A 24,115-nucleotide genomic window follows, 5' to 3' on the forward strand; every position below is an offset into this window, starting at 1 on the left:
GGAGATTGAGTCCGGGCGAGATGCTCTTGAGGCTGCCCACAAAAAGGCTGCCGATCTGGAGGTGGATAAGATTGAACTAGAGAACCGAGTATGGGCCCTGACCAAGGAGCTTGAGGCTGCGAAGGAGGTCGGGAAACAGGAGTTCCTGAACTCCGTGGATTTTGCCAACGCTGTAGCTGAGAAGGCGGCTACCTTTTTTGATGAAGGCTTTAAAGGGTGCCTTGCCCAGTTCAGGGCTAATGGGTATTCGGAGACCGAGCACCCCGCCCTTTTCCTGGACTGTACCAAAGCTCTTGACGACATGCCCAACGAAGACTCAAAAGAGACCGAGCAAGAGAAACCAGGAGATCCCGACCAGGGCTCAAAGTCACAGGATGCCTCCGCCCCTTGATTATTTGTATAAATATTGTTTAAAAACATGATCTAAATGGTAGACCCTGCGAGGTCCTTGATTTTGGTTGTTGCCCAGGTAGGGCTGATACATTGTTTACTCTTTCACGTATGAATGTTTTTGCCCAGTTCAGGTTTATTTAAGAATTCTCCTATTCTAACATGGTTTTACTGTTATAAATGTGCATGCAAATCCAGCCACAAAATTTATCAAGTATAAATCATTTAAGGGCCCGACCTACACATATACCCGGACTGGTTGAATTCCAGTTGAGTCAAACTTTACCGTGTAAATTACTGAAAGCTCGTACTAAATATACCCGGACTGGCTGGATGACAAAACCATAACCTTAAAAAATTTTAAGGACTCATCCTATATGCACTCGGATTGGCTGAAAATTTAATCAAGAATTTATTGTGCAATTCATTAAAGGCCCGATCTCAATATATCAAGACTGGCCAAACCGAGCCAAATTCTGATACTTGAAGGCCCGAACTTAATGTGCCCGGGCTGATTGTAAGAAAATCAAGCTACAATTTATCGTGTATCATTAAAACCCAAGCTATATGTACCCGGATTGGATGAATGAAAATCGAATTCATTATACCATTAAAGCCCGACCTCTACATGCTCGTTCTGGCTGAATGAAAATCAAGTCATAATTAATCAAGTGTATCCCTAAAACCCGAGCTACATGTACCCGGACTGGATGAGTGAGAATTGAATTCCGACCTTTAAGGGTGCTTGGACTGGTTGAATGCAAATTAGTACCTTTTATAAGCTCTTTAAGCTCTACTGTGATCCTCGAGATTGAATCATACTTGGCTTTTTAATTACCCACCAAAATGTGGGTGTTAGTACTGCTCATTACTAATTTTAAGTACCAGACCTGTCTGGGTTTTGAATTCCACTGGAGGGCCACTGAGGTGGACTTTGTGTGTCAGGCCTTCCTGGGCTTTGAATTCCACTGATGTGGGCCACTGAGGTGGAATTTGTGTGCCAGACCTTCCTGGGCTTTGAATTCCACTGATGTGGGCCACTGAGGTGGACTTTGTGTGCCAGACCTGCCTAGGCTTTGAATTCCACTGATGTGGGCCACTGAGGTGGACTTTGTGTGCCAGACCTGTCTGGGCTTTGAATTCCACTGATGTGGGCCACTGAGGTGGACTTTGTGTGCCAGACCTGCCTGGGCTTGGAATTCCACTGATGTGGACTTTGAGTGCCAGACCTGCCTGGGATTTGAATTCCACTGATGTGGGCCACTGAGGTGGACTTTGAGTGTCAGACCTGCCTGGGCTTTGAATTCCACTGATGTGGGCCATTGAGGTGGACTTTGAGTGCCAGACCTGCCTGGGCTTTGAATTCCACTGATGTGGGCCACTGAGGTGGACTTTGAGTGACAGACCTGTCTGGGCTTTGAATTCCACTGAGGTGGACTTTGTAGGGTAAGTTCCATAAAACAAAATTGACTTTTGCATTTAAATTGTTCCAAAAATTGACGCTAAACAGGACTTACCATAAAGTAAACAAACCAGGACTGACTTCTGCAAAATATTGAGAAATAAATAGCGCAAAAAGAATGACTAACTGGTTATCCAGCTTAGGGAGCTATAGCATGATGAGGCCCGAGCTGAGCTACTAGGGATAGTATTTTTTCAAGTGTTGAGCATTCCATGTCCTTTTACCCCTCTTGCCTTGGGCATCTTCCAAGTAATATGCAGCTATTCCAGCTTTTCCTATCACCTTGAATGGGTCTTCATACTTGGCCTCTAGCTTTCCTCTTTCCCCTGGATGTTGTATCTTTCGCATAACCAAATCTCCCTCCTGGAAAACCTTAGGGTATACTCTTTTGTTATAGGCCTGGGTCATTCGTTTGCGATAGGCTGCGAGCCTAATTGCAGACCGGGACCTGTGCTCCTCAAGTAAGTCCAAATCCATTGCTCGCAGTTCTTGATTGTTTGGGCCGTATGCCATGATCCTGGCACTCTCTTGTCCGATCTCTGCTGGGAGAACAGCTTCAGTCCCATACACCATGCTGAAAGGGGTTTTACCCATACCGGATCGAGTTGTAGTTCGGTAAGACCACAATACTGAAGGGAGCTCGTCTGCCCACTTGCCCTTGGCTGCATCCAATCGTGTTTTAAGGGCTTGGACTATCGTTCTGTTGGTAACTTCGACTTGTCCATTCCCTTGAGGGTATGCTACAGAGGTGAAAACTTGTTCAATCTTCATTTCCTGGCACCATGCCCGAACTTTGGATCCACAGAACTGTCTCCCATTATCTGATGCCAACCTGCGAGGGATTCCGAAGCGGCACACTATATTTTTCCATAGAAAATTGAGCACTTCATTTTCTGTAATTTTGGCTAAGGGCTCGGCTTCAACCCATTTGGAAAAATAATCGACTGCGACCAACAAAAATTTTTTTTGTCCTGTGCTAACAGGGAATGACCCCACAATATCCATTCCCCATTGATCAAAAGGACAAGCGTCCACCACTGCCTTCATGTATTCTGCAGGTCTCCATTGTAGGTTAGCATGTCTCTGGCAATTATAACAAGAATTAACCAGATCTGCTGAGTCTTTCCGCATGGTTGGCCAGAAGAATCCTGCCAAAAGTGCTTTTCGAGCTAGGGCCAGACTGCCCAGGTGACTGCCACAAGACCCTTCATGAATTTCTCGTAAGACATAATTGGCCTCATCAGGACCCAAAAATTTTAACAAAGGCTGAGAGAAAGATCGTTTAAACAGAATTTGATCGATCACGACAAAGCGGAGAGCCCTTCTCTTAACTTCCTTTGCTTTCTTATTATCACTCGGTAATTCTTTCTTGATTAGATATTTGTGCATATCATATCGCCAGTCTCCTTCCGGTACCTGAGCTATAATTTCATCCAGAGTTTCTAGTTGCGAAACAAGTTCCCGACCTGCGACAATGAGATCAGATCGGTTACTCAGAGCACTTGCTAAGAGGGCCAAGTAATCTGCCTTCATATTTTCAGTCTGGGGGATGAGCTCTAAGTTCAACTCGGTGAACCCTTCTTTGGCTTTGTCTAATGCTTTGATATATCTCAACATCTTCTCATCTTTACATTCAAATCTCCCGTTGCTTTGTTGGATTGCTAATTGGGAATCGGAATACAGATTAGCTCGGGAGATGCCCAAGTTTCGTGCTGCTTTGAGCCCAAGAAATAATGCCTCATATTCCGCTTCATTGTTTGAGGCTTGAAGTCTAACCTGATTGAAATATTAGTTTCTTCCCCCCAAGGTGAGATGATCACAATTCCAGCTCCGCACCCGGACTGACATGATGACCCATCTACGAAAATCTTCCATAATTCTTCTTGTTCTAGTTGTACTATCTCCGCTAAGAAATCAGCTAGGGCTTGAGCTTTTATGGCTGTCCGGGGCTAGAATACTCACTCAACTCTATAATCCATCTGATAAGTCTCCCTGATGCATCTGGATTAGCTGCAATTTTTCCCAGAACTCTGTTGGTGAGCACCGTGATGGGGTGTGAAAAAAAATAAGGACGCAATTTTCTCGCAGTGATAGCTAAAGCTAAGGCTAGTTTTTCCTGCGTTAAATAGTTGAGTTCAGCTCCCTTCAAGGCATGACTCACAAAGTACATAGGCTGATGATTTATTCCGTCCTTCCTGACTAGGACTGAACTGGCTGCTCGGTTGGTCACCGCCAGATATAAGAACAATTCTTCCCCTTGGATAGGCTTATTCAACACGGGCAACTGCTGTAAGTAAGCTTTCAAGTCCTGGAAAGCTTTCTCACTTTCATCATCCCATTCAAAATTTTTCGTTTTTCGCAGTGCCTTAAAGAAAGGGAGGCTTTTATCTGATGATCTGCTTATAAACCGGGCCAGTGCTGTAATTCTTCCTGTTAATCTCTGTACTTCCTGTATATTCTTGGGGGAGCTCATAGTAATGATGGCTTGGACCTTTTCGGGATTAGCTTCGATTCCCCTTCTTGTAACCATATAACCCAGAAACTTTCCAGCTCGGACTCCGAAAGTACACTTGCTGGGGTTTAGCTTAAGCTGATAGTGCTTTAAAGTCTGAAAAGTTTGAGTTAGGTCGGTAATGAACTGGTCCGAAGTTCGGGTCTTGACCAGGATATCATCTACATAAACCTCGATATTTTTTCCAATTTGCTGCTCGAATACTCTATCCATCAACCTTTGGTATGTAGCCCTGGCGTTTTTGAGTCCAAACGGCATGACCACATAGGAATAGGTTTCTGCTGATGTGACAAAACTGACCTTGTCTTTGTCCTCTTTTGCCAAGGGAATTTGGTGATATCCTTGGTAAGCATCCAAAAAGCTAAGTAATTCATGCCCTGCAGTGGAATCGACAAGCTGGTCTATTCTAGGTAGGGGGTAGCAATCTTTAGGGCATGCTTTATTCAAATCTCAAAAATCTACACACATACGCCATTTTCCTGTAGATTTCGGGACTAAGACTATGTTAGAAAACCAGGTCGGGAAGTGGATTTCTTCAATATGCCCAGCCCTGAGTAGCTCGTCCACCTGCTCCTTTATTACTGCATCTTTTTCAGGACCGAAGTGCCTTTTCTTTTGAATAATAGGGCGACAGCCCTTTATTACATTGAGCTTGTGCTCTGCAATTTCCCAATGGACCCCTACCAGGTCTGAAACTGACCACGCGAAGACGTCTTTATTTTTTTTGCAAGCATTCCAGTAGTAGTTGCTTCAACTCTGCTTCAAGGGTACGGACAATTTTTACCATCCCCGAAGGAGGGGAGATCATTATTTCTTCAATTTCTTCTTCAGCAGTGACAGATGTGTCTTCTATCAAGTTGACTTTTTCCATGCCAGCAAATCCAGGTCTGTCAACATTATGAGTCCTGGCTACTTTTTGCTCTATTCTGACTTCCTCCACATAACACTTTCGTGCAATAACTTGATCACCTTGCACCTCACCGACCTCATTACCCACTGGGAACTTAATTTTCTGATGCAGAGCTGATGCGACGGCCATAAAAGTGGTCATGGCAGGTCTACCCAGTATGGCGTTATAGGCAGACGGAGCCGTCTACTATAATAAAGCTCACAATCCTGGTCTTGCGACCGTTGCCTTTCCCAAGAGTTAGGGGTAGATGTACTAACCCAACAGGCAGGATTGCATGACCCGTGAAACCAAAGAGTGATGTGACGATGGGCTCTATTCTGTACTATCCCAGGTCCATTTGATTGATAGCTTCTTGGAATAGAACATTGACAGAACTGCCTGAATCCACAAATATCCGGGCCACATCGTAATTCGCGACCATGGCCCTTATTACCAGTGCATCATTATGGTTGTTAGCAACCCCTTTTAAATCTTCCGGCCCAAAAGAGAGGGTCGGGCCAGTGTTGACAATTTGATTGTCAATCTCCATATTTATTAATTTTTGGCTGCTAGTTTTCCTAGCTCGATTGGAATCTCCATCAATAGGGCCTCCTGAAATCATATTGATAATTCCCCGAGCAGGCGGAGCCGGTCTTTGATGAGCTCGATCATCCCTGGGCTGGTCCTGATTTGGGCGATTGAAATCCTCATGAGGAGGAGCAGTCCTAGCTCTCTGTCTCGATCTTCCTCGTTCTTTCCTGTTCGGACGGTACCCCTCTTGTCGGATCAATATATTTTTTATTTCAAAATGTTGTTGTATTATCCTCTCAATCTCCTGATCTAATTGTCGGCAGTCTTCTGTAGTATGCCCATACTCATTATGAAAGTGACAATATTTATCTGATTGCCTATTTCGGGGTCCATTTTCCGTCCACGGAGGCCTTTGTGTGAGTTTTCGATCGTCACAAATTTGTAGGGCTCGGACTTTACTCATGCGTAAAGGAGTGAAAGAGGTGAATTCTCCCAACAATGCAGGTCGGAATGGCTGTCCCATCCCTGAATTATTGTTTGGAACCCTATTGTTCTTTGGACTTTTTGGCCGTTCCCTCTTCACAGCTGCCCACGAAACCTGTATCTCTTCCATGTTGACATATTTTTCAGCTCGGGCAAGTAATTCTTCATATGTTTCTGGCGGCCTCTTTATTAGAGATTTAAGAAAATCTTTTGTATCCAGCCCTTGCATGAAGGAACTGATGAGCAGGTCTGGAGTAGCCATGGGTACCTCGAGAGCCAAGGCACTAAACCTGCGGATGTATGCTTTCAAATTTTCATGTTCTCGTTGCTTGATTGCAAAGAGGCTGAAAGTAGTGGTAGGATGCTTTTTGCTGCTAGCAAAGTGATACAAAAAGGATTTGCTGAAATCCTTGAATTCCTTGATCTCCCCAGGACGTAGCATATTGAACCATTGCTGGGCTGGTCCTATGAGAGTAGTAAGGAAAGACCGGCACTTAATCTGATCAGAATATTTATGCAACAGAGCTGCATTCTCAAAGCGTGCCAAATGGTCTTCAGGATCCCCTTTGCCATCATACTCCCCAACATGAGGCAATTTTAACTGATTGGGGAGGTCGGCGTCCAATATCTCCTGAGTAAAAGGAATGTTTCTTGTTGTGGTAGCTAGGTACCCGGACTGTTTTTTCCTTAACTGCTCCATCTCCTCCTTCAACTTTCTGATTTCATCGAGGTGGGCATTATGATCAATGTGCAGTGGATTGGCCCCTGCTCTTTTTGCAAAAGCCCTCTGAACAGCCTGAGCTACTAGTACCTTTAAATTTGGGTGATCTCCATTCTGATTAGCCATCGAAACTCTTTTTCTTCAAATTCCCACAGACGGCGCCAATTGATGATGTCGGAATTTTACCTCGGGTTCGGTCTGGTAGAATGGATCCTCCAAATTTCCAATGAAGCAGGTCGGGTCGGGTACACCAAGTTCTGCACAAGCAACAGCTAGGTCAAGGGGCGCCGAAAGTGTTTTCGGCGTGACCCCTCCGATGCCTAAGTCAGTGTCTTGAAGGTAGAGAGTATGATTAATGCGAAAACTAAGAGATATGAGTGCGTGAATATAAAAGTGAGTAATGAATAATGAATACCATAACAGTACCTGTATTTATAGGAAAAATAAAGTAAGTTACCTAGTCGAATTATAACATGTCATGGAGTAGGACTCTTCACTCATTGGTCCGCCCTTGAGTTTATCCCTATCTCATTCATATCTGTGCAATGGTCAAGCTTATCTCCAATGTATTTAAGTTCCACTTGACCTATAAAACATACCAAGCCCTATTGGGCCCCAGCTCAAGTCAGCCCAGTAATAAGCAGCCCAGGTCTTGACATGCCCTAACATGTAGAAAACTGGACTGGACCTGATATATAATAATAATCCCAAAATTGGGCCAACCCATAATGAACGAGTTCGGGTCAAAATAATTTTTCGGGGCATCAAAATTTAAATAGAAATTAATTAAATTAAATTAATTATTAATATTTCAACACCATCTATACAAATTCATCACACCACTATAGAAACATACAATGAAGTTATCAATGATAACGTACATCATCATGCGATCAAGTTATCAATATATTCATCACTCTAAATTCTTCACATTGTTAAACATGCTCTAAATGTCTCTCACTTTATAATATAGTAATAGATATACTAAATTTATATAATTGATTTTGAAAACGTACACAATTTACAATAGAATCGCATAAAATCAAATGTGATTCCAATTTTTTGTCCATAAAAAATATTGACATAGTTTCTTCTTCTTCTTCTTCTAATCCGACAATCCGACATAGTTCCTTCTTAGAACAGCTATATATATAGTTTTGGATTTTAAAAAAACATTTAAAAATATACAAAATTTGCATATTGAATTCAATTTTGGCTGCTTTATATTAAATCATTGCCGAGGGCAGACGAGGGTGTTCTCCACCGTATTTCTTATTCATAGAAATTAAATATTTTTATTTTAATTTACAGGTGACATATCAAAACTCAAAAGATCATTAAATATTAAGCAGATTTGTACATTTTGTGGTTGTCTACTTGTCTTTTTTCTTATAATATTATTATATAATAATTTGACGTGCTTCTTCTATCATCTTTTAATTATTTGCACATCAAACGTTCTTATTTGCTAATTATCAAACAATCGCCATCGATCGGATTAATTAATTTGATTAATAAAAAATTTAGGCGTTAAGTTAGGTGTAATTAGTATCGTTAATTCCAAAAATTATAATATTTATACCAAATAATTAATCGTTTGAGAATTTTTATGATGATCAGGGACAATGACTTCAGTGATGAAATTCGATAACTAAAACTTAAATCGGTTTATAATTAATAATTAACGACAGTCGACAGATTAATTAATTAAGCTAGCTAGCAGTGATATCAGATGCAACAAAATCAAATCCTATTAATTACTTTTGAATATTTGATCATAATCTCATGTTTTTGTGAAAAAATAATTGATGGAAAAGCCCCTTTCACCTTCCCAACTAAATTATCTTGATGGAAAATCAGACCCTGATGTTATCAATAATTACTTCATTTCTAGGCTTAATCATATTTATACTCGATCAATTTGTTTATATATAAAATTATGATCTTAATCAAATAACAGAATATATAAAATTAAATTACAAAACAACTAATTATAAACCTTAAAAACTATTTTTAAAAAAGTGAGTAGTTCTTCCGTGAGACGATCTCACCGATCTATATCAATGAGATGAGTCAATCTGATCTATATATGTTTTGAAGTGAAAATTAATTATTTTAACATGAGAAGTAGTATTTTTAAAAAATATATATATAAGATTTGTTTTATAAAATTGATTTTTAAGACAATCTCATACGAGTTTTTGTGTTCAAATGATATTTATTTATTTATATAAAATGTATACACATATAGGCAGCTCCTAAATGGAAATCACATGTTCTCTCTCTACTTTTGCAGGCCAGAATAAAATTAATATTTTAGGAGTATGTTTTAAATTATAATTAAAAAAAAGTATCCTCAATTAGTAAATTACTTCTGGGCATGATCAAATTGGATTCGGGTGTTGGCGTATATAGTTTTGACGGATTATTCTATGCTACACTTGTAGTACTTTTCCCCCCATAATGTGGTCAAATATCAACCATTGGATTATCAACACTTATGTCACTAGTAGAAAAATCGCGTAAGACTTCGGTTAATAACTGAAGTCGTAGAAACTTAATTATCGAAGTAGTGTCACGTGAAGTAATAGAGTATTTTTTTTACTTCGCTGAATCGCCGAAGTCTTATACCTTAAATTACCGAAGTCTTTGGTCATTTTTTGGAGGCAAAATTGGACCGATGCCGAAGTAAAAACATATATTTTACTTCGCTCAATTCATAAGTTACGAAGTCAAACATATGCTTATACTTCGCTTATTAATGAAATTACTGACGCCATAGAATAGCTTTTACTTCATCAATTTCGTTAACAGACGAAGTGATATAATATCTTTTACTTCGTTAATTTCTTATATTACCGTAGTAAAATGCATTCTTCTACTTCGTCTATTAATGAAATTGCTGAAGTAATAGAATTTGTTTTACTTCGGTATTTTGATTAAAATACGAAGTAGAAGATAATGATTTACTTCGTTTATTCTAAAATTGCCGAAGCAATAGAACACATTTTCTAAATTAAAATTTAGATACAATAATGCCATAAATATATTTTTGAAACATAAAAATACACTAATAATATTAATAAATCCATCCCGAAACTACACATACATAAATCAACAAGTACTCTATCCACCAAAATAACCCGAAATTATATGCCACATATCCACACATATTCCTCAAAACTAAACGTGTATACATCCACACGTATTTCCTCAAAAATAAGTATTATCCCAATTTGAAATGACATATTCAACCACCTAAACGTGTACACATCCACACGTATTTCCTAAAAAAAAAGTATTATCCCAATTTGAAATGACATATTCAGCCACCTACATGCGAGTAGACAAATTCACTCCATTCACTTCTAACTTCATCAAATTGTTCTTGACTGTACGCCTTATTCTTGATGCATCCTACAAACTGAAATTTAAAAAAAGATAGAAATGTCACGGTAAACCAACAAGGTAACTAGTTGCAAATTGAAATCCAAAACAAAGGCAGCAACCTATTTTCAAAAACAGCTTCCTGGAAACTAGAAGTGAATGATTTGAAATAAAAAACAAAGGCTGCATCCATTTTATTTGTATTAAACTGTCTTTGTTACCTGACATACGACCAAATTACATGTATATATATTCACTTAACTGTTATTAATGTGAGGCCACCCTCCAATGAGCTGTAACTTTTAACAAGAGGTTTCCAGAATTCAGTGAACCTATTTTATATATGTTATCATACACTTGTCCGTATCCTTGCAATTAGGACCACTGTATAATGCGATCTTTAGCAACTAGCTAGAGCTAAGTCATGCATCGTCATAACTTATATATAACTTATATACAAAAATCGTTTATACAAATTGTTATGGGATTGGAGTTCATTTTATAAGTTATTTTATAAACTATTTTAAACGCTTATTTTCATTCAACAAGAGACAAAACATCACATATATGTTTGAAGGAAAAAAATACATTGAAGAAGAAGAAATTGTTGAGCAATTTAAGGAAAAGTAGAATGCATGGACACAACTAGAACCATGTAATTAGTTAAATACATTGTTCGAATCCTTAAGCTTATCCTCATGCAATAGGAGAAGCATTACACTTGCAATAAACAAAGAAACAAAAACAAGGCAGAGTGCTGCTTCAAATAGCTAGCTAGAAATCCTATGACCCAAAACATAAAAAGCACAATCTCCATTACATAAACACACAAAAGAGAAGAAGAAAATTTCATACCAGCAACAAAAATGCTGACTACTATCACCACTTTTTGAAATTCTCCTGCCATCTCAGATAATTCAGCAATCCCCAGGGATAGTTCCCCAGCAGATAAGGTCCCCAATGCACGATTAAATCCTTTATTAAGTGTACCCCCTACAAATATATACCATAGATAGATTTCATCTTCTAATTCTATGATGAACATATTAGTTTACACTTTATTTGACCACAAATCTACTGTTACACTAAAAGCAATATCTAGAATAATTCAAGGCAGTGTACTGGTGCTTTTGTCTACCTGAACATCTCAGATTTCACTTTTGCTTTCCCTGGAAGGTTCATCCTAGCAGACATGTCCATCTGAATCAAAAAATAAATAATATTATAAAGTTAATCATCAATAACAATGGAACCATAATAGAATAATGTTGTAAATATTCAGTGTTAGACATTAGGTACATATATACATGAACCTCCTTTTGCACCTTAATAAAAATATCAGTTGGAACAGAAAGACCCTCAGTTTGCAAGTCTTTTTGCAGCAGCATTGCTCTTTTTGATTACATCAGCATAACTTAGTGAAACTTAACTTATCTTAACCATGAAAAAACATCATGTAAAATCTTATTTTTTATATGATACAGTGGGATAAAAAGTTTGTTTCACCTTCCTTTTGAAACAACATAAAATATTGGTCAAAATTGGGTAAAACCAAATTTCCTAGCTACTTGTTGTATATATAAATACCAAGGAGCGCTAAGTTCTGAATCCAAATCAAAATTTGGCAAAGCCGCAAAAGATAAGAATTTCAATTTATATAAGCTTGATGAAAATTCAATTTTTCAATATAGTGTAAATGCAGAATCGAATTCTCGAGCCTAAATGGAAAAACCCAAGCTAATGCTAATTGTGATGGGGTGAAACCTTTTTTGGTAGCCATTTCACAAATCTGCTAGTGGACAAGCTTATTAGTTTCAAAATTTTCTTCTTGGAATCTAGGAACTCCCAGAAGGGTCATCCCACCCAATCCAAAAAAAAAAAGGAAAAAAAAATTAAGAATAAAATAAATGACAAACTAGATACAAAGACTATGAATTATAATACCAACAAATAAAAGGAAAACCGGAAATAACATACCTAGAACGATTTGATATGGTAAGACAGAGTATTATTGAATTTCGAATTCTCTTGCTCTGAAATTGCAGCAACGTGCATATCAATTGGCTAAAATGAGCCAAAATGCTAAAAAAAACAGAGCTGGAATGATCTTGGGCTTACGAATCAACTCTGTTATTCTTTCTTTGGCCTCCTCAAACTACAATAAATATCAATTAAACAAAAAATATGCAAAGGTAAAAGATATTGAAAGTAAACTTGAATAAACCTTTTGTAAAGAAAAGACAAAATCTAAGAATCGGGAAAAGGTGACGGCATTCTTAAACCCTATTTTGCAATTTTCCCTCATTTTCCAGTAAAGGTAACATAAACTTCTCTTAATAAACGTCACATATGATGCAGCATGTGTGATCCATGTAGGAGATGTAAACTATTAGTTAGTGGGTTGAGACTGTAAAAAAACATATATCTTCGTATAATGGACATGAATCACTCTGTTCAAGAATATTATCATTTTGTGTTATATAATATAATATATATATATATATATAAAGATAGCGATAAAGAAAAATATGTGATGCCATTCAAATCTCACAAAAAAAAGTTTCACCTTGGGCATGAAGCTAATAATATCAAATTTCAAAGAAAAATCTTGCTACAAGAACTAATGTTTGTTTTAGTTAGCACCAATACCTGCAAATCAAATTCTGATCTATTAAGCTTCAGAAGGTACAACAAATAAAATATATTATCGACATCAGCATCCAATGGAATCCAATACGGCCGCCGCTCAGCCTCCACATAAGATGCGTTACTTCCAATAAAGCATATATATGCACACACATCTCTACAGAGCACCATCTTTAGTTAAATAACTTGAATACATATATTTAGTTAAATAACACAACATAAATCAAACTCTTGACATCTATTTATAAATTTAATGACATAATTATAACTAAATTAGTGCAAAAATCGTGTTAAAACTGCTCTAAAATAACGTTGCACAAGGTTGGAGATGCACGCACGCATGCAATATTCCTACATTATTGATCAGATGGCCACATCGACTAAAATTGATATAGTGTTTGTAAAGAGTTTTTGATATGTTTTTTTCTAAACATTTACCTCTAAAGTTCAAACATTACTTTCGATTATGCACAAACTATTTACAAGAGAAGATCAAAAGGATGGTTTGCAAATTAAAACAACAAACTCCATCTCCTTCATTGTACTCTCTATTATACTTCTTGTACTCTTTATGTTCTTTTAGCTACTCTATGATGTTCTTGATTTATTTTCATAGAAAACTGTCTACTACTACCATTTCATTTATGTGGCAAAACCAAGAAAGTCATTCCAAACTTTAAACTTAACTTACATACTACTTGAAAATGATTCCGAATGATGCTCAAAAAATGAAAAAAACCAAGAAAATTCAGTACATATATATTTAAGTTTAACTAACATACTTCGACTAGCAATTCAAAAACACAACTCAGAAAAAATTAATTTAGAGAACAACTGCATTACTTTTCAGAATGTTAGTGACCCTCGCCTGAGCTAGATAAACATAATCCTTCAAACCAAGGAGCAATTCTGGTATCTGAGATTTGAAACATAAAATTCATTAATGAGCAGAAACAAATTGAAAGGGATCCTATTTCTAAACTGACTAGACATCAGTGTATATCATGAGCATAAAAAATCTTCTCTACGCTCAAGGAATTGTTTGAGTGTTGTTAATTAACAATTTTTTTGTAGTGATATGAGAGGCTAATACATCAGGCTACCCTTGTTTTCGCATCATTCTTGTCTTTAGTGATACAACTTCAACCACTAAAGCCTTGTAGTATCTGATGCTGTTCAATTAACTTACACTTTGAAACTTCACTCTGGAGAATAAAGTGGGGCAAAGAGATAAAAATTTAGTATACTTCAGTGAAGCTAGTGCAGCTCCGGTTTGTCAGCGAAAGGAACAGGGTAAACAAGGCTAAATTAAATACAAGTTCCAAACATATTTGAACGAGTTCCTGGAAACGTACATAACAGTTATATGACAGTTACAGTAACACAAGCCCTCAGGCCCAAGGAGTACCTGAAATAAACTCACGAATCTTATCAGGATTTTGAGCATTCAATTCTGCACATTCTATTCCCTTTGAACCAAATGGAACACCGACAGACTTTAGTACTCACCAATCCTGAAAAACGAGGTTATCTTCAATTACGCATCATAATGAAACATGGTTCACTGGAATCTGGAGGAAATCATTCTATTTCTATATTTTATTGTCATATCATCTAGTATAGTCATTTAACTAAAGCATTTAAATGGTTTTTTTTTCTTTTGGACAAACTACAAAAGCTCCTAGTTTACAATTTTGCAGTTCACCAGCCCCGACACATTTCTATAGCTCATGACTATTTCACCTAGCTAGCAGTCAGTAAGTTGATGAAATGAATTCAACCAGCCTCCATGAAAACACATCAATTTCGGGTAAATCCAGTCAAACTGAAAATATATTCGTCTACATAAATCAACATTTCATTAAGAGTTAAGACACAACGTCAACTGCATTGATAATTAATTCAATAGGCTACATTTTCTACAATTAGTTTCGACATCTTCAAAAACTAAAAGTGACAGGACAGTGAACTTACAATCACAAGTACAGTTCGATTTAAGTTCAGATTAAAGTACATGCTTTGCGGCGATATTCCATAGGTGCATATTAACTCGTCAAATGTTCGACATTTTTGTTTTTGGTGATGAAACAATTTAAAAAACAGGGGAAATGGAACAAAGACCACTAATATGCGGTTCATAAGCATATTTTTAGTTTCTTCGAGGGAACAAAGATAACGAAACATTGAAAATCAAAATCAAAAAAAGGAAACCCGAATTGATTTTTTTAAAAAAACATAACCCGATTTCAGGAAAAAAAAATAGAAAACTCATCCAAAAAGTACATTTAAAACCTGAATCGATAGGAAAAGAGAAGGATTCATACGATTATTCCATCGGCGAGAAGCTCCTGGTAGTGGTGGAAGGCTGGAGTTGTAAATCGGCGGCACGCTAGGGCTAAAGAAGGGGATCGATGGAGTTCGGAAGAAGGGATAGGTGGAGTTTGGAAGATGGCGAGCAGCTCTTGGTGGTGGTGGAAGGCTGGAGTTGTCAATCGGCGGCGGGCGCTGGGGCTGAAGAAAGGGGATCGATGGAGTTGTGGAAGAAGGGGATGGAGTTTGGGTTTTTTTACGATTGTGTAAGTCAACGACAAGGTTTAGAAAGATATAGAGAATTTACTTCACAACTTACCATTAAAATTTTATTTTTTCACTTTTTACTTCAGCAAAACAATACCTGCCGAAGTAATATGTCCTAAAAAATTAAGTGAAGCCCGTGTTTTTTTAAATACCGAAGTAAAATGTGTGTTTTTACCTCATTAATGTTATTACCGAAGTTATATATTACATATTACTTCGTAATTGATAATTGCCGAAGTAAAATGCGAAATTTCTACTAGTGTGTCAATTTCCATAAAAATATAAGGGTCCTACGTGATCTATTGATATTGAAATATGGGGAGAAACAGTACTCCCGGTGTAGCATAGACTAACCCTAGTTTGACAGGATCCACGTACAGTGTATCACTCGAGCTTATATGGATTTAAAATTTGTGAATTCGATCACTACATGGTCAACACCAAATCTTTTAGAATCGTTGGATTATTATTTTATAAAAACAATATTAAATTTTTATACATAAATTATATCTTCACAAATATTAAAGCCATATATGCTCGAGTGAATCACTGTGGATAATGTCAAACTTTAAATGCCAACAGATTAATTATTATTTTATAAAAACAATATATATTAAAGTTTTATACATAAATTCTAACTTCATTTCATTTCGATATTTCTGTACTACCCATGCAAACGCCCAACGATTTTAAATATTTGAAGGAAGGTACGTATATGACTTTAATTTCCAATATTGAGGCATATGTATAAAATATAAATAATAAATTAAACCAATATTGGAGAAATCAATTTCCAATACCCATTTGTACATGTATCATTAATCGATAGCACTCAAGCCGGCAGAAGTCAAGAGTATAGCACAAATACAATGTAAATTAAAGCAGATTGTAGATATGATATAAAACTTACATTTTAATTTGTGAATACATATATATCGGGAAAAATTTCATGTTAGTTCAAGTGAAGGAAAAATTTACTTATAGCCCAATAAAAAATTACATTCAATATTTTCGTATTGAAAAATTTGTGGAGAAATAAACTGTATCTAGACATGATTATCTGATCATTAGACATTGATTTCATTGGTTACAGAAAATTAAAGGGGTAGAGTGATTGAGAAAACAATACAAGACAAGGTTTGAAAAATAAGTGAGTGGTTTGTGATGTAAGAAAAGGGTTTTCAGAAGTTGATAATTAGGTCTTAGTTTTTTTGGAAATATTTATTTTGTTGGTTCAAAAAGGTTGATTTAGAGTAAAGGACAATTAGAAGATTGGAATTGTTAGATGATAATGGACCACACTTTGTCTCATCTCTAACAATTAAATCACATACTATGTCTATGTTCTTGTAATTGACATGAATATCATTCCACAGATTTATAAGCATTCAAAGTCGAAGAAGATTTGAATTTTTTTTTATAAATTAATTAGACTGGGAATCATAATGTAGACCATCTTTTAGAAATTAGAATAGGAGCCTGATACTAATGTGGAGCAAATGAACGAACCATAAGAGGATTTGAAGACTAAGCAAGTTAATTTAGTTTCGTGTGATTGTAAAACATATGGCCGTAAAAATAATGATTATAATAGTAGTGTAGTACCAAAAGACTATAAAAGTATAGGGTTATTTATACAGATATCTATTTTATACAGAGATTTGTATGGTGTTATTTGTATAAGATTGACATAGATGCGATCAACGTAGTTTATCTAACCAAATCGTATTGGGCTTTTTGACTAATTTGGGCCCTTCAATTGGTGGGTTGGGCTGCCAACCGAACTGGGATTTAGTGTTGATTTGGGCAACCGACCGTTTCGATAAATTTATACAATATTCGGTGCGACCGATAACAATATTAATTGATTATATTACTATGTATGATTTTTTCGTCTAAAATTTGACTAAATTTATACAAATCAATATGGTTATACATGTACATGGTTTATCATCCATATGGATGGATTCTTTATGGTTATACATGTATAGTTTTTTTTAAAATATATTAATGTGAGGTATATATATCAGAAAATTTGAATCACACATGTTAAATATGACGAAATTTGAATCACACATATTAATGGTTACACACATTTTAAAAATATATTATTACGCGATTTTCACGACCTAAATATTATTGGGTTAATTCTATGAGTTTATTCGATGCACACATAAATAATAACAAATAGTAACGATTGCAAGATTTCACGACATAAAAAATATCTTTCTGCAAAATGGACATAAATAAAAAGAATTTAGTAACTTAAGTTAAATGTATCATTTTCAACGCCTTTCTTGTCAAATACGGTTGACTTCAATTTCCCGTGATTTGGTTTATTTGTGTGAGACAGACTCAACCTCAATTTTTTTTTCCATGGCCACAGAACAAAGTCAACGCATTCCTACTTTGAGGTAAATTATAATATACTATTAAATAAATTATTTCTGGATTTAAAAAAAAATTATTTCTGAGAGGGCATTCTTTTAGCGCGTAAAATTTCAAGTGGTTCAACTTTATTATATTACCGTATAATGGATTGTATTTATCTAATTAAATTCACTTAAAAGCCTTTTTATTTTTTTTTTTATTGAGAGCCCGTTTGGAAACAGTAGACATTTTTAAAAAAAATACTTATTTTTTAAAATAAGTACTTTTATTAAAAAATCATGTGTTTGTTTACAATAGACGTTTTTTAAAAAGCACTTATTTAAGCCCAAATAAGTGTTTTTTTAAAAGCAAAAAATATTGGTTTTTTGGCTTCTACTTATGTTTTAATTTAAAAAATTATTTTTTTAACATTTATCCAAACACTAAAACTACTTCTACTTTTTTTAATAAAAGCACTTTAAAAAGCTGAACGTATTTAAGTGCTTTTTTAAGCCAATAACTTTTGTTTCCAAACGGGCTCTAATACATATATCATATTAACTCAGTATTGTAAATCAAATTTTGAATAAATTAAATAATGATGAAATATAAAATTTGTCTATAAATTTTATTTTTCCTCTCATTTACTTAATATATGTGGGAAAAACAAACAATCATATGAATTTTAGAAGGATTGAGCTAGTATTATCATTGTTGTGGATTTGTATCCTATTAGTTATTTGTTTTTGGAGAAAAATGCACTACAGTAAAGACAAATAAATAACTATATACTTCACCACCGTTTTCTTTTCTTTTCTTTCTTTTTTGTTGATATATGTATATATATTGTAGTAGATATATAACTTGTACTAGTTTATAACTAATTTTTTCTACTTTATATGTACAATTGTTTAATTAATTGATAAGTGGATAACGTTCTTTAGAAAATATTGATTTTAAGTTTTAATACTTCATCTAAAAAAATTTATAAATTATTACTTGGATATATATGTTATTGTTTTTTCAAAATTATTTTGAGATTGACATTTTTATCGGGTACGTACATGTATCATAATTAAAGACATCAAACATTCAGTTTTAATAAATTTGATGAGTTATAATTAATCATTCTAAAAAATATATATACTTGAAATTAATAATAAATTTAAATGCTTAAATGATTTATTTAAAGGGATAATATTTATTCATATTTCATCAGTTCCAACTTCCAAGTACTCGATATATATGTGCCAAGATTATAAGTACTCTTTGATAATTTGTCAATATGATTTTTTTTTTTTTTGAGACTAATTTGTCAATATGATTAATAGTTCCCGGATTGGACAATTTCTGTCACGTCATCGCATAGGTTGCAACAAATAAGATCCGGGTCAATTCACACCTGAGATTAATTGGTTTCTTGAATATTTTTTTTTCTATTAACTTAAAGGAATTTTGATAAATATTATTGCTTCATGTGTCACATTTTCAAACTTTAGTATATATATGGTGTATAATTTAAATTTTCAACTCCCATAAATAATTCTTGTTCAAATATATTTACCAATTCCATATATAGCTATTTCACATTTCAAATACGCGTATAATTGCTTGAAAACTTGGCGTTTACCTTATGTTATGTGGTGTTCAAAAATTATTATTCAATATTTATTGTGACAAGTCACGTTTAAGTTTGAATAATTTTCAAGTTTTATAGCCTATAATAGTCAAAGATAAATGATGATGCCTAACCTTTTGCATACAAATTGCAACCAAAAGACGATATATTCATACTTTCTAAACCATTTTGTTCTTGTGCAGAAAATATAAATTCCGTCTTTTAATTATTTTTTAAATTTTTTTTATCAAAGTACTAAGATGATCCCGCACGATGTTGCCTATATTTTCGCGAAAAAATGATTGAAAATTGACAGAATTAATCAAAAGCCGATTTAAGACGACTTAATTAATTACATAAAAACTATACAATAATTAACTTTATAATTATTTCCACATTTTATTTCTTGTGTTTCAGGTATATTAGTCATTCAAAAATCCGCAGTCATCCTCCGCTGAAACGAGACCCATTCAAATTTTTATATAATTTCCCATTCAACAGTCAAACAAATTAACATGCTTTCCATCAAATATTATAAAAACATAATACATAAAAATTTCAAACTCACAACACTATATATACACAACAACCACACCCCATAATATATATCAACATTAATTTACAAATAAACAAAATTATATCACTTAATTCTCAGAGTATCAGCTAGCTAGCTAGCCCAGTTTTTATATTAATTCGTTTAAAAATATATTTTATATATAAAAAAGATGAGGGTTTCTGCAAAAAGTATATTGTTTATGATGGGATTAATCTTCGTATTCAGCATGAAATCACACGAAGCTGCTCGAATTCTTGGCGAAGAAAAGGAGCAATGGATCATGAAGGGACCAAATCTTTTACTACAATCGTTGGAGGGCCGGAGTCTAGCTCGAACACCGACGCCTAATGGCTGCACATGGATACCCGGCCCGCCAGGCCCGCCATGCAAGGCGTCCATCAGTGGTCGGAACTTTGCCGGCAGAGTAGTGAATGCTCCTCCGCCGCCTCCGCCACGGGTCGACGATGCTTACCCCGGGCAAAATATGATGATGGAGTTTGGTGTGGCGGAGGAGAGTAAATGAGAGATGAAATCGATCGTTTGCATGCGGAAGGAATAAACAGAGATCATGAACATAAATAATTTGACAAATATTTCACACTGACTTTAATTTTGAGAAATTTGTATTTTTACTTTTTCGTTGTTTTTTATTTTTGTTTCGTGCGACAACCAAATTATTACCCATTTTTCATTCTTTTGTTGTATATTTATTTATTGAAGGTAAGGGAAATGACCTTTTCTTCGTTATGTTTTTCATGAGCATATTTAAAACCTTGAATTTTTTGGCTTTTTCTTGGATTGATGATGAGCTTGTTAGTTAAATAATCAAATCGTACGTATATATATATACATTCGTATAATAATATACACAAGGATTGAGTATAATATTTTTTGCCTAAATAATTTGGGATAACTTAAGTACTACTGTACTACCTCAATTTGAATCGACGAATCTGGTAATTTTTTCATATTCATATGAGTATATACGTCTTTGCTTTATGAATAGGATATTTTTTGGGCATTTCTGATTGTAATATCAAGTCTAATTCCCATTGGCATTTTTCATTTCCAGGGTTTTATCCTCAACTACTAACTTAAAAAAGAGGCCAAATAAACTTTCCGGTTATGAATAGTGTGTATTGACACTGGAATTAGGGGTGTAAATGAACCGAATCGAGCTGAATAATGGTAAAATTTTAAGGCTCGAATTCAGCTCGATATAATTATATTCAAGTTCGAGCTCGATTCGAAGTTAAAGCTCGAAATATTCGAAAATGTTCGAAATGTATATATATTTATTATAATTATATTATATTAATTAAATATTAAAACTCACGAACTATTCGCGAACTATCCGAACAAAATAATTTTGGCTCGAGCTCGTTCGAAAAAAAGTTCGAACATGTTCTAATTCAGCTCGAGTTTGAAAGTTCGAATACAAATCAAATATTTATCGAGTCGGCTCGAAAATCTCACGAATATGTTCGATTTGTTTGCACCCTAGCTAGTTTCAATCTTGAATCTGTTATTATATACGAGACTCAAATGATATATGGACATGCAAGCATGATAACTAATTATATGTTGTTCTATACTCCACGAATCTAGGAACTTTTGCTCGGTAAGTTTACTAATTACTTTTAAAAAGTACTAATAATACAAGATCTAAAAAAACAATATAAAAGAACTTTTAAAAAATTTTTCATGCACGGGACCACTATAGATTACATTATATATATAGTGATTTAAATAAAATTTATCAAATATAGCATAAATTTAATCATAACTTATAATATATATAGAAGGTATAGAGTATTTGTTGATATATATATATATAGCTAATTAAACTAAATTAAATTAATTAAGGTGGTTAATGTTGTTTGTGTATATAGTTCGATTGGAGGGTTTGAAATGTTCAATTCAGGCTGAGATTTTTCCGAAGAAAGACTAATTTTCTATTAACAGAAAAATTTTCCAGTCAATAAAAGGAAAATCAGAAATTAAAAACAGAAACGGAAGATTTTGGTCCAATTATTTTTATTTTCTCACTTGGTTAGCGGAACAAGTTTACTGCATTTGCATCAAATCTCACACGTCTCATCATATGGGTTGAATCCATGCAACATATCAAATATATTTGGAAAAGTTAATAAATCATTTACGCTCGAATAATTACCTAAAAAAATAATATTATATAATTAAAGTTTTCAGCCTTAAACTCAATCAACTACGAATCACATCATCTGACTGTTCCGCTTGGAACGGTCGATGCTACCCTTCGGACAGTGTTAGAAGATAAATCTAAGAGTTCAAATTTTTTCACTCGAGATGTTCGTGCGAATATCACATGTGAAAAAAAATTTGGGCCCTTAAATCTAGTACATAGACATTGTTCATGTGCTAGCATTGACTAAACCGTTTTGCTTATGCATACTATACATGACATTTAAATTTCGCAAACCTGCAAAATGCGAAGATGTCTGATTTTTATGAAACAATGTTTTCCACTCTTTCAAATTAGCCATACAAAAATTCGCAGTCATCTTCAAATTAATTAAGTTAGACTTATTCAAACTTTTTTATAATTCCCGTTCAACTCTCAAATAAAATAATAGAATATAACGTGGAAAAATAATAAATTTTCAAAGCCACCAGTACGCGCGTACTATATATACACAACAAGCACACTGCACACCATATTATGACGAACATTTAGTTTACAATAAACAAAATATTGTATTCATTTATTTTGTTTGAAGAAAAATCAAGATGAAGGTTACTGGAAAATGGTTCTTATTTATAATGGGATTGATCATCTTAGTACTCAGCATGAAATCGTACGAAGCTGCTCGAATTCTTGCTAGGGAAGATCTGAAGGGACAAAATCTTTTATTACAGCCCTCAGAGGGCCGACGTCTAGCTCGAACACCGTCGCCTAACGCCTGCACATGGATGCCCCGGGGGCCGCCGTGCTGATGCAGACTAGTCGCTGCTCCGCCTCGGCCGCGAGCGGGTAATTGATGATGTTTATCCTGGAAAAAATATGACTATGTTTGTGACAAATAGCTTACATGTACTGCCTTCCAATAATTTTGTATTTTCATTGTCTTGTTCAGTTCATGAACCATGGTCTCTTCTTTTTTATTTTTTGGGGGAGAAAATGATTGTCTTTCGTCCAATTGTACAAGTTGGGTTATTTCCTAGCCTCACTCGATAAATATAAAAATTGAAACCGTAAAGTAATACGTTTTCATTGATCGATTGAATAGGATATTTGTTTCAAAACTTTTCGTCTTGTAAATCATCATATATAGCTCCATCTTTGTCCAATAACTTGATCATTTTCATTTGTAGGATAAGTGTATCCAAAACTTATGGAGAGTCCGAAGGTGTCGTATTTCGCAGGGTAACCAAAATTTAAATTTGTTCAATATTCAATGTAGACTGAAATTCGAAAAAATTAAAGACCGATTTCCTAATTAAAAGAAAAATATTTATAACTCAATAAAAAGGAAATTAAAAATCAAGAACCGAAGAAAAAAAAACAAAGAAGGAAAAATTGGTCCAAGTTATTTTATTTGCTTCCTTGGTTTGCGGAATATGTTTACCGCAGTCGCATAAAATATTTGCGTTGAATCCATGCAACACGTTTATACTTGACCAAATAGCCCTTTTTTTTTTTTTCTTTTTTCTTTTTTTCAAAAAAAAAAGTATCTCATGAGTCATGAAGAGCAACGCAGCTTGGTAAAACAAAAAAATAAAATAAAAAATCACAAAATTAAACTTTTATGAGACGGTGTCACGAGTCAAGTCAATTTACTGAGATAAATTTCGTATTTGATCCACAAAAAAAATCAAATTTTATATCAAAAATATTATTTTCATTTAAATATAGATTGGTCGACTCATCTCATGGATATAGATGCGTAAAACCGTATCGTAGAAACTCTACTATCATATATGTGAGCTAAAA

At 34.8% G+C, this 24,115-nt stretch overlaps 1 protein-coding gene across 1 annotated transcript; it reads right to left on the reverse strand.

The window, feature by feature from the left end:
* Positions 1–5,596: 5,596 nt before the first annotated feature.
* LOC140888796 (uncharacterized) lies at positions 5,597–7,114 on the reverse strand. Its single transcript, XM_073296498.1, has one exon. It carries the CDS (start codon positions 7,112–7,114, stop codon positions 5,597–5,599), a length of 1,518 nt encoding a protein of 505 aa, XP_073152599.1.
* Between the last annotated feature and the right edge of the window lie 17,001 nt (positions 7,115–24,115).

This window comes from Henckelia pumila, chromosome 3, assembly GCF_033568475.1.
Source record: "Henckelia pumila isolate YLH828 chromosome 3, ASM3356847v2, whole genome shotgun sequence".
Taxonomy (NCBI): Eukaryota; Viridiplantae; Streptophyta; class Magnoliopsida; order Lamiales; family Gesneriaceae; genus Henckelia; species Henckelia pumila.

What these genes read in the sequence shown, in the direction of transcription:
- LOC140888796 (XM_073296498.1), bottom strand. Translation starts at nt 7,114, where the DNA reads ATGGCTAATCAGAATGGAGATCACCCAAATTTAAAGGTACTAGTAGCT.